Raw genomic sequence first — 16,051 nt, 5'->3', positions numbered from 1 at the left:
CGTACCCCCCACCTATTTTTTTGTAAAAATGCAAAGATGTATACAAGTAATGAAAAGTACCTTATAAAATAGGCGGAGGAGTACGTAAGAGCTCTTTCCACTGTTAATCACCACTTTTTTCATTTTGGGCAGGTTATTAACAGTTAAATTGGTAAGAGTTCCTCCCGTTCCCCCATCCCAAATGATATTTATAAATAAACTAAAATTATTAACAAAACTTAACACAACAATTAGATCTACTAGAGAACTCACAAAATGACTAAAAGTCCAAATTTAAGTTAGGGTTAGGTTTAGGGTTAGGTTTAGAGTTAGGTTTAGGTTTGGGGTAACGGAAGGAACTGTTTCCGTTAAATTAAACCGACTTTCAGATAAGCAAAGGTGATAACTTTTCTAATGCCTTAAATCAGAGACCATATACCGATACGATACCCTTATGCCATAAGTTATGGTAGACCTCTGGTTAATATAATGACGATCGAAAACTGATACTTTGCTTGTATGTGTCAGATTAAGACATTACCATTAACATCGTTTTGCGCTGAGTTCCCTTCCCTTGCTGTTTCAGTTAGCAACGACCCGCCCTCAGATCATTATCACCGTTGCATGTCACTGCACTCTCGTCAGCTGCAGTTTGTATCCAGCTGTCAAGGTCCAGCCGTCAATGTTCTACTTCCGGGTTGGGTCTGGAAGCTTCCGGTATGCAGATTAGACTGGTTTGCCTGCCCAAGAGCGCTTGCGCTTCTCACCACGGCCGCTATGAGCAAAAATGTCAGGCTACCAGTTTCGTAAGGCACTTTCACTCGCGCTTCTAAGTTACAATTACATTTATTCGTCACTACTGTCCGTAACCGAGTTGTTTCGGAATAACAATTGCTCACGAATGGTTTTGGAAGACAGGAAAAATTCCCAGACGAGCTCTTGGCGTATGTCAACGCGATGGACCTAAGAAAATCAGTATCCCTGAACCTCTGGCGATCCTTAAATCGGTTAATCAGTTGTTTCACTCACAACAATCATGAAAAGTACGGTCACTATTTTGACACGTCATTCAACTATAGTGAATACACGGGAATAGATGCGCCGGTGAAAGTTTATATGATACTTTGGAAAGTTCTTTTGAAATTAAATAGCAGTAATCAAAAGTCTCGAATTATTTGGAGAATACCATTTACAATATCCGTTAATATTTATCTATAGCTTTTAAAAGCTTTTTTATAGCTTCAGTGTGAACCATACCCTTTTGTAGTGAGTGAGTATGGTTTTATGCCGCCTTTCCTTGTCCCTTCGTCAAGTATGATAGCCGTATCAAATACGTATTGTTGAGTGCGGCGTCAAACAACGAACAAACAAACATCAAATACGTCACCGTCGAATAACCATTCATTGTTTGTTTCATTTTAACCTCCACCCAACATGGTATATACGGTACTTTCTTTTGTCCGTCAGTGTATATGAAATGCATTATTAATACGTTCAGAGAAGTGCGTAATTTAATGTTCAGTGATCGGAATACACGAACTTGTTTTGAATAAATCAATTATGTTTTGAATACATGAGTAGCGTACGATTTTAAGATATGGAACAAATGGATATGTCACCCCTCACGCTAATGATATCGTGGAAGAACAGAGTTACACAATATACACGTGTGACACGCGCCCTCACCCTCATTAAAACACTTCAAGTCACAAAACTGATTGGTCATGCGCACTCCTCGGCTTAAGTAGCAGCCTTCAATGCTTCCATTAAGTGTCTTTGCTTGTGAATGTATAACATGCAGTTAACTCTGAGGCACATGGTGTGAACTGACGTCATGCATAATTCATACCTAACATATCCATTTTAACTTTAGTGAAAGGTCAGTCAGTGTGGGCTACACACTTGACGTTACATCACATGCATGGCTTTCAAAACGTCACGCATTGTGAATTTGTGACCCAAACGCATGTGTATCAGACTGATTCCTAAAACAGAGTACTTAAGAAATTGTCCCTCTAGTGAGTGAGTTTTAGCAATATTCCAGCAATATTACTGCGGAGGACGCCAGGAACGGGCTTCACACATTGTGCCCATGTAAAGAATCAAACCCGGGTCTCCTTTTGACGGGGGCAGTGGGGTAGAATAGTGGTTAAAGCGTTCGCTCGTCACGGGTTCGATTCCCCATACACCCGTATGTGTGAAGCCCATTTCTGGTGTCCCCCGCCGTGATATTGCTGGAATATTGCTAAAGGCGGCGTAAAACTAAATTCACTCACTCACTCCGCGTGACAAATGAACGCTGCTACACCACTACCCCTCGTTCCCGCTATTACGCTATTAAGAGCGTACACTACTTCCACGATCTCATGGGTTCAAGTCCTAGATAAAACGGGATTATGTTTAGCAGCACTATACTAGTGCTTTCAAAGCAGTAAGCATGCGCGGATCCAGAGGGGGGGTGCGCACCCCCCACCCTCCCCCAAGAGAGTGTTCCAAATGTACTTCATGTTTTATGCCCAGGGTTCCGAGGATTGGGGTGCACCCCCACCCCCACCCCAAACGAAAATCCTGTATCCGCCCCTGAGTAAGTATCTATCCGATACCTGCATCTTCCATATCAACCTGACACGCCGTGATATAACGGAAATACTGTTCAAAGCAGCATTAAACCTCTCACTGTGCACTTATAAAGCATATTTTATACATGTAATTATTACAAGCGGCCGTGTCAAGTATTTCAAATACACCACTCTGGTCAGGCGTGTGACACAGGTTTTACACTTTTCCAACTTTCGTTTCGAGTGAGGTGCCGACAAACCAAGAAGAAACGGGTTTCGAACCCACGGTCATAAATAAGTAACTTATTTCTCCACAGCAACTTGCAGCGCCATAGACGTATGTACCACCTACGTCCGCGTGATGACAAATTATTTTTACACGAACTATCACAAAGAAAGAAGTATCACTTTATACACATAGGGTTCAATAAAATACATTTATTATGAAACTGAATTATGCATCTTTCAATAAATATTCATTGAATATGTCTCCATGCAGGTCCTCGACTCCAAGGTCGTGATTCACCGTATGTATGTACGACATGTGCGTGTATGTATTGACGATCTTGGCCTTGATCTGCACCGCATTGAAAAAAGCCAGATCTGATTAGACATATTATATTAGAAGCCAACCTCTTCAATACGAGGTAGGACAATGCCAAGGTCGCCAATGGCGAACTTGATGTGTTCACCACTTTACACCCCTTTCATTTAAAATAGTGATAAGACACCCGTCAGTCACAATATGTGCGTTGGTGACTCATTTTGCGTTACAAGCCAAATGAATCGGCATGCTTATAACTGACGTCTACGTGTTGCTGCTGACAGGAATAGCGCAAAAAGAATTTTTCAGACTTTTTAATGTTCAGTGAAACACAACATAATTTCTTTCTTTGAGTAGTTACCTAAAACAGGGCAGCACTAAGCAACCATATTCGTTGATGCATCTGCGGGATTGATACCAAACTGCCACGTTACAAGTTGGGATGATTCCTTTATTAAGGGTATGCAGACCGGTTTGGGAAGCACAACATCTGTCCCGAACGTCCAGCGATGCGCCCAACTGTGCTTCCACCTCACCGTCAGGTACATCATTCGTGGTGTAAGACAGCATCCAAGGACCGGCAGACTAGATAAAAATCAACTCTGACCTAACAGATAAACAAAGTGTTAATGGAACTTGCATCAAACTCTCGTGCTTCCAAATGGCCACAGTCTACCGTCCTATTGAATATCATATGTTGTCGGAGGAGATGTCCAGAATTTCAACCTTTCTTTTTTCCAAAGATGAGGTAATGCTTTAAACTGAACACTTTCACACAATCTTGCAGAGTGACATACAGCAAGTCCCCGTCCAGCCAGAGACCACGAGGGTCATCCAGTGCGTCATCTATGAGAAGGTCTCGGACATACTGACCCTTCTCTGTCAGCTGAACTACTTTGTGCGAGCCACCATCAACAAGTAAAATATCTCCATTAGAAGACGTCTTCACTCCCTGTGGCCATTGCAGGATCCTCGTCCCCGTCGGGGTGTATTCGAATATCATCTCTCCTTCATCCGTCACAGACACAAGGGACCTTACTTTCCCTTGACTGACGACCAGGTTCCTGTCGCTGGTGACGTGGATACAATCTGGGGAATATATCCTACCGGTGTGGATTGATCTGAGAACATTACCGGACATGTCTATAATGTCAACAGAGTACTGTCCCCCGACAGTGCCCACAACAAGTTGAGATGGAGTGAGACAGGCGAGGGCGTAATATTGCTTACATGTCATAATACACGACTCCACTTCCAGGTTAGGGTTGAAGTGTATGAACACTATTCCATTACTCTGAGGAACACTCACTGCAATTCGACGGTCGCTTATTTTCGCAATCTGCCACGGTCTGTTTTGGAACCTTAGGTGTTGCTGAAATTGCTTGTGTTTCGATATAAAAACTGCAGTGGCGCTTTTGTTGTTGAGGTCCATGACTACCGTTACCTTCATGTTATCAACTGTCAAAACAGTGACGTCTTTCAAATCCGGACTCTCTTTAGACTTCCACCTGTAGTCGATAATGTGATGCAGAGCAGACGACTTCCGGTCGTGTACATCGTTGACCTTTGCCTCCAGCTGAAGTTCTTCAAGGCTCCGTGCTGAGTTTAACAAGCCATGTTCATAGACGACCCTTGCAGGAGTTGGCCCATTGTCCAGGCCGACAATAATCCGTCTGGAAATCGTGTCTGCAGTAAATATGTAAGGCTTAGTTACAAATGATACATATAATCAACTTACTTTTTCATGTGTAAGGTAGTTGGGTAGTTCGGCAAGTGTATATATGTAACATGAAAACGTAGGATGAGAGAGTTACACATTGCGAAAATGATATGTGTAATTTTAGTAATGTCGGTGGTTCATACCTGAACGTTAAAGGGTATATTGGTGGCTTATATCAGAAAAGTAATATAGGCCATAGGCCCAGGTTACACTTTGAGAATTACAGAGTGAGAAAATATGTTATAATGAAGACTGTCTCAGTAACATAGCTTGATATATATATGTTTTTTTATTTTGCTGATAAATGTTTTAAGATGCTTGCATTTGATGATTGCAGAAGCGTATTAAATTTTTGGATTGATGGATATTCATAAAAGTGTAAAGGGATATACAGTCGCCGCAATGCTTGATATTTATTACAAATAAGTAAGAAGTGATATTCATTTTCTATATATGGCAATTTACAGATATTACATATTCTGTCATTTCTAGCCTCACCAATATACCTGCCAGTTTCTATTCGTAGTTTATGAGACCCCGATCTAAACTGAGCAAGAGCACGTCTATGTTTAAAATAGCTAACTATGAAGATATAAGATTCAACACCGAACATAGGTTTAAACAACGAGTATCCAAATGTACTTAATGTTACCCTTCCTGGCGCTTGGCATGACGGGTTGACTCACAGGCAATATACTGCGTGAAGTATTTATTATAAAATGCAGCATGGATCTAAGGCAGGCACACACACGCACGCACGCACGCACGCACGCACGCACGCACGCACGATATTATATGAGTAAACTCATGTTAAACTCGACGTCCAACTTTATTTCACCTCACCCCAATAACCATAACGTGAAAGTCCAGTTTTGTGTAATGCAGCTTCAACCATTTTGTATATAGAGTCAGGTCGAACCGCAGGTATGCATGCAAGGTCATGGAATAACCTTGCGTAGGGAAAAAGTAGGGTGCCTGGTATTAACTTGTCATAAGAGTTGAATATAGCGGTCTATCTGATCCAAATTCTACATTACAATTATCCGTGATAAAGCTTTAAAATATCATTAATGTTAAGCACACGTCACTGACTCACCTAATGTTGCTGGACCAAAATCGTCCAGTAGACCTTGTATGACAAAACTAGGCTTCAGCTGCCGGACCCAGTCACTGACACGCCTGCTGGGAACGCCCACCTCTGACTGGTGCCTACAGGTTGGACATCGGACGTGGAGAGTCTCTGGTTGGGTGTGAATGTATTGAAGCAGACAAGACCTACAGAACGTGTGCTGGCACTGAAGTGTGGCCGGGTCGGTGAACACCCCCATGCAGATTGAACACGTAAGGTGTCTCTCTAACAGTTTGTCAGCCATCTGAAGGTTAAATAGGAACATGTCATATATGACCTTGTGAGTGAGTGAGTTTAGCTTTACGCCGCTTTTAGCAATATTCCACGGAGGGTGAAACCTGAAATGGGCTTCACACACATTGTACCCATCTGGGGAATCGAACCCGCGTGTTCGGCGTGACGAGTGAAGGCTTTAACCACTAGGCTACCCCATCGCCCCATTAATCTCAGAGGACCAGTCGTTCAACTCAAGTGTACTTGAGTATGTGTTATGCATGATCCAAAAACATTTAAATATTTTTTTTAAATTCAATCCATGAGCTAGGTGGCGCTAAATAGCTTCACACAAAGGAACATTATTGATACGGAGGTTGAAAAAAGATTATAAGTCACAATGTCAAATTGAACATATATGAAACGGCGAAATCAGCAGACTGAATTGAAGTACTATGGTTGCATGAATTTCCTTAATTTCGGGCGGTTATATAAAAAGAGTTACGTATTCGTTTTAGAAGAGGCCTTCAGCAACATATGCTGGTCGTATGGGAACTAACGGAAGTATTGGTTGGAGGCGCAAACGCCTCTAACCTTGTTATCAGGATGTGGGTACATGTTATACCGTGATGATCATTAATATTAAACTTTCGTCAGTTGTAAACGATACAGCGTGACCATGTCACGTGCTTGTTCTCAATTGTTCAGTCATGTAGTCAGCTTATTTGTTGTGCACAAGTTGGCACTATTTCAAAACAAGATTAGCCTACTCTGTGTACCATTGTTATGCTTCAACCAAATACCACCCGTGAAGATCCGGGTTGGATTTTATAGTCAGTAACCCATGCTTGTCTCTACCCGTGAATATCCGGGTTAGAATTTATCTCCAGTAACCCGTGCTTGTCTCCGCCCGTGAAGATTCGGGTTAGACTTGATCTTCAGTAACCCATGCTTGTAAGAGGCGACTAACGGGATCGGGTGGTCAGACTCGCTGACTTGGTTGACACATGTCATCGTATCCCAATTGCGACGTTCATGCTGTTGATCACTGGATTGTCTGGTCAAGACTCGATTATTTACAGACCACCGCCATATAGCTGGAATATTGCTGAGTGTGGTGTAAAACTAAACTCACTCACCAAGGTTGCGAATAGCATGCTTTCAACATTTCTAGTCATAGTATACATTCTCAAGCTGATATTTCTTAGAAGCGTTAAATTCATTAATAAATATTTTAACTTTTTCCAAAGATTGTTACATTGCTCGCATTATTATCCCCCCGGCATATCATGCGTGCGTGCGTGCGTGCGTGCGTGTGTGTGTGAGAGAGAGAGAGAAAGAGATAGAGCGATCGGTGTGTCCCTCTGTCCGTCTGTGTGTAATAGAATTGTTTCCGGAGCAGAACACCAAAACCATCCGTTATATCTTTTTGAAACTTTCCATGTGCATTACCGAAGCACTGAAGTGGGGCCTTTTGATATTTTCAGATTACAGATTGTTGCTTTGTTTTCGTTTCCATGGAAACGTGTTGGATTTCGACTCAGTACAGTGAATTTCTTTGAAGGGGTAGGGATTCACATGACTTTTGCAAATAAGCAGGGGGAATATGTCATCTTTTGATGACTCGTTACCATCCGCCATAAAATAGTAGCAATACATAGGACCATGTTTCCTGCTTCCGTCACAAGTACTTCATTTCCAGTTATGCTTAGACATGACAAGACCTTTGATATGAAATGTCCTATACTGGAGATGAGAGGACCGTATTTGCGATGCGAGTACAGATCTCTATTAGAAGCAAGTCTCTAATACACAGAGGTATGGTCATCGTGATGCTCTTGAAACCAGCTTCATCCCTCAAATCATCTCGCGCCCTTCTCAATAAATGTCTTAATTTACTCAGGTTCCTCCAACGTTGTTTTTTAAAGGCTTTTTTTTTGTTTACAGACAACCGTCATAAAGCTGGAACTCTGCTTACTAAGACTTAACATGACATTTCGGAAAGAAAATATTCCACCTACCTTATAATATCAAATTGATCCACTCCGCATTATCCTATGAACAACCGCTTTCTGAATCTTATCGCGTCAGCTTCAGCTTCGATTAGTAATACAGGAAAATATGGACAATAGGTTCAATAGCTTGACCAGCGCGTGTTTAATTTTACACGTGACCATGTGACTTGGGTCAAGGGTCAAAGAGGAGGTTTCCGGCTGCTTGGTTCATTCATTGTCAGTTGTGTCCTGGACCGATACAATAAGTGGATGCTCGAAAGATCAAACTCACCATATGCTTGAATGTGTAATGTCAAGGAAACTGCTCGGCTTTCACAGTCCTTTTCATGTCACCAAGATATAAGCCACGTTCATCTGTCTAGATGTGCAGTATCTTTACAAACCTTGTCATGCTGAGAAGAACCTACAAGAACTTTCCACGGAATATCTTTGTCACATATGTATTCTATAAAGACAATATCTGTCACAGGGGTATTCCAGAGAAAGTCCCCAGTTAGAGATCAGTTTTACTGTTGAACATAACCTACATCAGTAACAGAGGTATTCCAGAGAAAGTCCCCAGATACAGATCTATTTTACTGTTAAACATAAGCTACATCAGTAACAGGGGTATTCCAGAGAAAGTCCCCAGATACAGATCTATTTTACTGTTGAACATAAGCTACATCAGTAACAGATGTATTCCAGAGAAAGTCCCTATGTTACAGATCTATTTTACTGTTAAACATAAGCTACATCAGTAACAGGGGTATTCCAGAGAAAGTCCCCAGATACAGATCTATTTTACTGTTAAACATAAGCTACATCAGTAACAGATGTATTCCAGAGAAAGTCCCCAGATACAGATCTATTTTACTGTTGAACATATGCATCAGTAACAGATGTATTCCAGAGAAAGTCCCTATGTTACAGATCTATTTTACTGTTGAACATAACCTACATCAGTAACAGAGGTATTCCAGAGAAAGTCCCTATGTTACAGATCTATTTTACTGTTAAACATAACCTACATCAGTAACAGGGGTATTCCAGAGAAAGTCCCGAGTTAGAGATCAGTTTTACTGTTGAACATAACCTACATCAGTAACAGATGTATTCCAGAGAAAGTCCCGAGTTAGATATCTATTTTACTGTTGAACATAACCTACATCAGTAACAGGGGTATTCCAGAGAAAGTCCCGAGTTAGAGATCAGTTTTACTGTTGAACATAAGCTACATCAGTAACAGGAGTATTCCAGAGAAAGTCCCGAGTTAGAGATCTATTTTACTGTTGAACATAAGCTACATCAGTAACAGGGGTATTCCAGAGAAAGTCCCGAGTTAGAGATCAGTTTTACTGTTGAACATAACCTACATCAGTAACAGAGGTATTCCAGAGAAAGTCCCCAGATACAGATCTATTTTACTGTTGAACATAAGCTACATCAGTAACAGGGGTATTCCAGAGAAAGTCCCGAGTTAGAGATCAGTTTTACTGTTGAACATAACCTACATCAGTAACAGAGGTATTCCAGAGAAAGTCCCCAGATACAGATCTATTTTACTGTTAAACATAAGCTACATCAGTAACAGGGGTATTCCAGAGAAAGTCCCGAGTTAGAGATCAGTTTTACTGTTGAACATAACCTACATCAGTAACAGGGGTATTCCAGAGAAAGTCCCGAGTTAGAGATCTATTTTACTGTTGAACATAAGCTACATCAGTAACAGGGGTATTCCAGAGAAAGTCCCGAGTTAGAGATCTATTTTACTGTTGAACATAACCTACATCAGTAACAGGGGTATTCCAGAGAAAGTCCCGAGTTAGAGATCAGTTTTACTGTTGAACATAACCTACATCAGTAACAGATGTATTCCAGAGAAAGTCCCGAGTTAGAGATCAGTTTTACTGTTGAACATAACCTACATCAGTAACAGAGGTATTCCAGAGAAAGTCCCTATGTTACAGATCTATTTTACTGTTGAACATAAGCTACATCAGTAACAGGGGGTATTCCAGAGAAAGTCCTGAGTTAGAGATCTATTTTACTGTTGAACATAAGCTACATCAGTAACAGGGGTATTCCAGAGAAAGTCCCGAGTTAGAGATCTATTTTACTGTTGAACATAAGCTACATCAGTAACAGGGGTATTCCAGAGAAAGTCACGAGTTAGAGATCAGTTTTACTGTTGAACATAACCTACATCAGTAACAGGGGTATTCCAGAGAAAGTCCCGAGTTAGAGATCAGTTTTACTGTTGAACATAACCTACATCAGTAACAGAGGTATTCCAGAGAAAGTCCCCAGATACAGAGCTATTTTACTGTTGAACATAAGCTACATCAGTAACAGGGGTATTCCAGAGAAAGTCCCGAGTTAGAGATCTATTTTACTGTTGAACATAACCTACATCAGTAACAGGGGTATTCCAGAGAAAGTCCCGAGTTAGAGATCAGTTTTACTGTTGAACATAACCTACATCAGTAACAGATGTATTCCAGAGAAAGTCCTGAGTTAGAGATCAGTTTTACTGTTGAACATAACCTACATCAGTAACAGAGGTATTCCAGAGAAAGTCCCTATGTTACAGATCTATTTTACTGTTGAACATAAGCTACATCAGTAACAGGGGTATTCCAGAGAAAGTCCCGAGTTAGAGATCTATTTTACTGTTGAACATAAGCTACATCAGTAACAGGGGTATTCCAGAGAAAGTCCCGAGTTAGAGATCTATTTTACTGTTGAACATAACCTACATCAGTAACAGGGGTATTCCAGAGAAAGTCCCGAGTTAGAGATCAGTTTTACTGTTGAACATAACCTACATCAGTAACAGATGTATTCCAGAGAAAGTCCCGAGTTAGAGATCAGTTTTACTGTTGAACATAACCTACATCAGTAACAGAGGTATTCCAGAGAAAGTCCCTATGTTACAGATCTATTTTACTGTTGAACATAAGCTACATCAGTAACAGGGGTATTCCAGAGAAAGTCCCGAGTTAGAGATCTATTTTACTGTTGAACATAAGCTACATCAGTAACAGGGGTATTCCAGAGAAAGTCCCGAGTTAGAGATCTATTTTACTGTTGAACATAAGCTACATCAGTAACAGGGGTATTCCAGAGAAAGTCACGAGTTAGAGATCAGTTTTACTGTTGAACATAACCTACATCAGTAACAGGGGTATTCCAGAGAAAGTCCCGAGTTAGAGATCAGTTTTACTGTTGAACATAACCTACATCAGTAACAGAGGTATTCCAGAGAAAGTCCCCAGATACAGATCTATTTTACTGTTGAACATAAGCTACATCAGTAACAGGGGTATTCCAGAGAAAGTCCCGAGTTAGAGATCAGTTTTACTGTTGAACATAACCTACATCAGTAACAGAGGTATTCCAGAGAAAGTCCCCAGATACAGATCTATTTTACTGTTAAACATAAGCTACATCAGTAACAGGGTATTCCAGAGAAAGTCCCGAGTTAGAGATCAGTTTTACTGTTGAACATAACCTACATCAGTAACAGGGGTATTCCAGAGAAAGTCCCGAGTTAGAGATCTATTTTACTGTTGAACATAAGCTACATCAGTAACAGGGTATTCCAGAGAAAGTCCTGAGTTAGAGATCTATTTTACTGTTGAACATAACCTACATCAGTAACAGGGGTATTCCAGAGAAAGTCCCGAGTTAGAGATCAGTTTTACTGTTGAACATAACCTACATCAGTAACAGATGTATTCCAGAGAAAGTCCCGAGTTAGAGATCAGTTTTACTGTTGAACATAACCTACATCAGTAACAGAGGTATTCCAGAGAAAGTCCCTATGTTACAGATCTATTTTACTGTTGAACATAAGCTACATCAGTAACAGGGTATTCCAGAGAAAGTCCCGAGTTAGAGATCTATTTTACTGTTGAACATAAGCTACATCAGTAACAGGGTATTCCAGAGAAAGTCCTGAGTTAGAGATCTATTTTACTGTTGAACATAAGCTACATCAGTAACAGGGGTATTCCAGAGAAAGTCACGAGTTAGAGATCAGTTTTACTGTTGAACATAACCTACATCAGTAACAGGGGTATTCCAGAGAAAGTCCTGAGTTAGAGATCAGTTTTACTGTTGAACATAACCTACATCAGTAACAGAGGTATTCCAGAGAAAGTCCCCAGATACAGAGCTATTTTACTGTTGAACATAAGCTACATCAGTAACAGGGGTATTCCAGAGAAAGTCCCGAGTTAGAGATCTATTTTACTGTTGAACATAACCTACATCAGTAACAGGGGTATTCCAGAGAAAGTCCCGAGTTAGAGATCAGTTTTACTGTTGAACATAACCTACATCAGTAACAGATGTATTCCAGAGAAAGTCCCGAGTTAGAGATCAGTTTTACTGTTGAACATAACCTACATCAGTAACAGAGGTATTCCAGAGAAAGTCCCTATGTTACAGATCTATTTTACTGTTGAACATAAGCTACATCAGTAACAGGGTATTCCAGAAAGTCCCGAGTTAGAGATCTATTTTACTGTTGAACATAAGCTACATCAGTAACAGGGGTATTCCAGAGAAAGTCCCGAGTTAGAGATCTATTTTACTGTTGAACATAAGCTACATCAGTAACAGGGAGTATTCCAGAGAAAGTCACAGAGTTAGAGATCAGTTTTACTGTTGAACATAACCTACATCAGTAACAGGGGTATTCCAGAGAAAGTCCCGAGTTAGAGATCAGTTTTACTGTTGAACATAACCTACATCAGTAACAGATGTATTCCAGAGAAAGTCCCCAGATACAGATCTATTTTACTGTTAAACATAAGCTACATCAGTAACAGGGGTATTCCAGAGAAAGTCCCGAGTTAGAGATCAGTTTTACTGTTGAACATAACCTACATCAGTAACAGAGGTATTCCAGAGAAAGTCCCCAGATACAGATCTATTTTACTGTTGAACATAAGCTACATCAGTAACAGGGGTATTCCAGAGAAAGTCCCGAGTTAGAGATCTATTTTACTGTTGAACATAACCTACATCAGTAACAGGGGTATTCCAGAGAAAGTCCCGAGTTAGAGATCTATTTTACTGTTGAACATAAGCTACATCAGTAACAGGGGTATTCCAGAGAAAGTCCCGAGTTAGAGATCTATTTTACTGTTGAACATAACCTACATCAGTAACAGGGGTATTCCAGAGAAAGTCCCGAGTTAGAGATCAGTTTTACTGTTGAACATAACCTACATCAGTAACAGAGGTATTCCAGAGAAAGTCCCCAGATACAGATCTATTTTACTGTTGAACATAAGCTACATCAGTAACAGGGTATTCCAGAGAAAGTCCCGAGTTAGAGATCAGTTTTACTGTTGAACATAACCTACATCAGTAACAGAGGTATTCCAGAGAAAGTCCCCAGATACAGATCTTTTTACTGTTAAACATAAGCTACATCAGTAACAGGGGTATTCCAGAGAAAGTCCCGAGTTAGAGATCTATTTTACTGTTGAACATAAGCTACATCAGTAACAGGGGTATTCCAGAGAAAGTCCCGAGTTAGAGATCAGTTTTACTGTTGAACATAACCTACATCAGTAACAGAGGTATTCCAGAGAAAGTCCCCAGATACAGATCTATTTTACTGTTAAACATAAGCTACATCAGTAACAGGGGTATTCCAGAGAAAGTCCCGAGTTAGAGATCTATTTTACTGTTGAACATAACCTACATCAGTAACAGATGTATTCCAGAGAAAATCCCGAGTTAGAGATCTATTTTACTGTTAAACATAACCTACATCAGTAACAGGAGTATTCCAGAGAAAGTCCCCAGTTAGAGATCTATTTTACTGTTGAACATAACCTACATCAGTAACAGATGTATTCCAGAGAAAGTCCCGAGTTAGAGATCTATTTTACTGTTGAACATAACCTACATCAGTAACAGGAGTATTCCAGAGAACGTCCCTATGTTACAGATCTATTTTACTGTTAAACATAACCTACATCAGTAACAGGGGTATTCCAGAGAAAGTCCCAGATACAGATCTATTTTACTGTTAAACATAACCTACATCAGTAACAGGGGTATTCCAGAGAAAGTCCCGAGTTAGAGATCAGTTTTACTGTTGAACATAACCTACATCAGTAACAGGGGTATTCCAGAGAAAGTCCCTATGTTACAGATCTATTTTACTGTTAAACATAACCTACATCAGTAACAGGGGTATTCCAGAGAAAGTCCCGAGTTAGAGATCTATTTTACTGTTGAACATAACCTACATCAGTAACAGGGGTATTCCAGAGAAAGTCCCTATGTTACAGATCTATTTTACTGTTAAACATAACCTACATCAGTAACAGTGGTATTCCAGAAAAAAGTCTTAAGTTAGAGATCTATTTGCTGTTAAACATAACCTACATCTGTGACAGGTGTTTTCTAAAAGAAAGTACCTTGTAACACATCTTTTTTGTTGTTGAACGAAATCTACATAACAAACATTTCAATAAAAAGGATTAACTTAACGTCCCTCAACAAATATTTGCGTAATGGATTTACACATGGCTCCGATGTTTTCTATCACATTGTAAAATCTTGCATTGTAAAGCAGTGACCGAGCCGGTACAACAGTGGGTTGTCTGTTATCGGACTCGTATATAAACAGTCCAAACAACATATCAAAAGTTTGTAAAATATGTTAACCTTCTTTAAACATTGTACCTTCTAAAGTACCGTTCCCCCTTCAACCAATGTTTGGAAACAGACCATAACCTCATTCATTTGACAAAGTTTCAAATCTTGCCTCCGATTTTAGAAAATTGAAGTTTGAAACACCTTGTGCAAACTTTATCTTCAAAGATAAAAAATAATTAGAGGTTACATATGCTATGTTTGGAAATAGACCATAACCTCATTCATTTGACAAAGTTTGAAATCTTGCGTCCGATTTTAGAAATTGAAGTTTGAAACACCTTGTGCAAACTTTATCTTCAAAGATAAAAAATAATAATTAGAGGTTACATATGCTATGTTTGGAAATACACCTTAACATATGTTACATTAGACCACGTATAAACTGCGGCGCCTAAGACGACTGGGACATCCGTGTTTCAAATTCACTGTACTCAATAGTAATATATATCCCCTTTAATATATATCCTCCTTTAATACAGGGGCATGTGACGCAAACATAGCAGCTACAAGATATATGGTCCCAACCGGTGCCAAACCTATATAGCGCCTATAGTACTGACACTGGAGGGAACCAAATGCCGTTTGCTATGTTTTGCCTCACAAGTCATTGGTGAAAAGTACAAGCAACCACGCGAATACAAATGCATTCACGTCGCTGTGTTGTCTATCGAGTGGTCTCCGAAAACATATAATTATGATGACACCGACACCCACACCCACACACGCATGCACACATACATAGCGCCAATATCCGTAAACAGCTCAAAGGCGCTTTGGCTCTAAGATGGTATTGATATCACATAGAGTTCTGATGTTTCAGTCTTTAGATTTCGTTTAAAAACAGTTAAATCTGGTTGTGTTCTGAGGTAAGATGGAAGATTGTTCTAGAGATGAGGGCCGGCCGTCTCGAGTGAGCTGTCACCATATGTTTTTGTCCTAGTCACAGGATTTGTCAAAAGGCACGGATCATTTGAAGGGAACATGCAGTATAACGGGTATAACGGGGTTCAGGGATTACCAGACAGACTAGTCGCTATATATAAGTCCAAACTGAATCCATTCCGCCTTACCTTCCAGTGCACTCCTCCTCGGATGACCGTCCAGTACGAATGAGTATAGGGTATCACAGAACTTATTGCGCCTGTAATATGAGTAATAGGGACACAGTTGCACGCTGAGAACTGAAACCGGAGCTTACAGCACGGGATTTGGAGACACAAAACAAAT

At 40.3% G+C, this 16,051-nt stretch overlaps 1 protein-coding gene across 1 annotated transcript; it reads right to left on the bottom strand.

Moving 5' to 3' along the window:
- Positions 1-3,120: 3,120 nt before the first annotated feature.
- On the bottom strand, positions 3,121-15,952 carry LOC124282289. The gene is made up of 3 exons (XM_046718242.1): positions 15,895-15,952; positions 5,898-6,174; positions 3,121-4,767 (listed from the first exon to the last, which is right to left on the bottom strand). The coding sequence occupies exons 2-3, from the start codon at positions 6,172-6,174 to the stop codon at positions 3,803-3,805; spliced, it is 1,242 nt and encodes a 413-aa protein (XP_046574198.1). The 5' UTR covers positions 15,895-15,952; the 3' UTR covers positions 3,121-3,802.
- Positions 15,953-16,051: the final 99 nt, after the last annotated feature.

The sequence above is a fragment of the Haliotis rubra genome, unplaced genomic scaffold (assembly GCF_003918875.1).
Source record: "Haliotis rubra isolate DU_JTF1 unplaced genomic scaffold, ASM391887v1 Scf297, whole genome shotgun sequence".
Taxonomy (NCBI): Eukaryota; Metazoa; Mollusca; class Gastropoda; order Lepetellida; family Haliotidae; genus Haliotis; species Haliotis rubra.
Note: the sequence above shows the minus strand (reverse complement) of the source record. Positions and strands in the feature narration are given on the sequence as shown.

Excerpts from the sequence above, each read along its gene's own strand:
- LOC124282289 (XM_046718242.1), bottom strand. The coding sequence starts at position 6,174 with ATGGCTGACAAACTGTTAGAGAGACACCTTACGTGTTCAATCTGCATG. Across the intron at positions 4,768-5,897 it reads TTTTGGTCCAGCAACATTAG|ACACGATTTCCAGACGGATT; the intron begins GTGAGTCAGTGA and ends TATTTACTGCAG.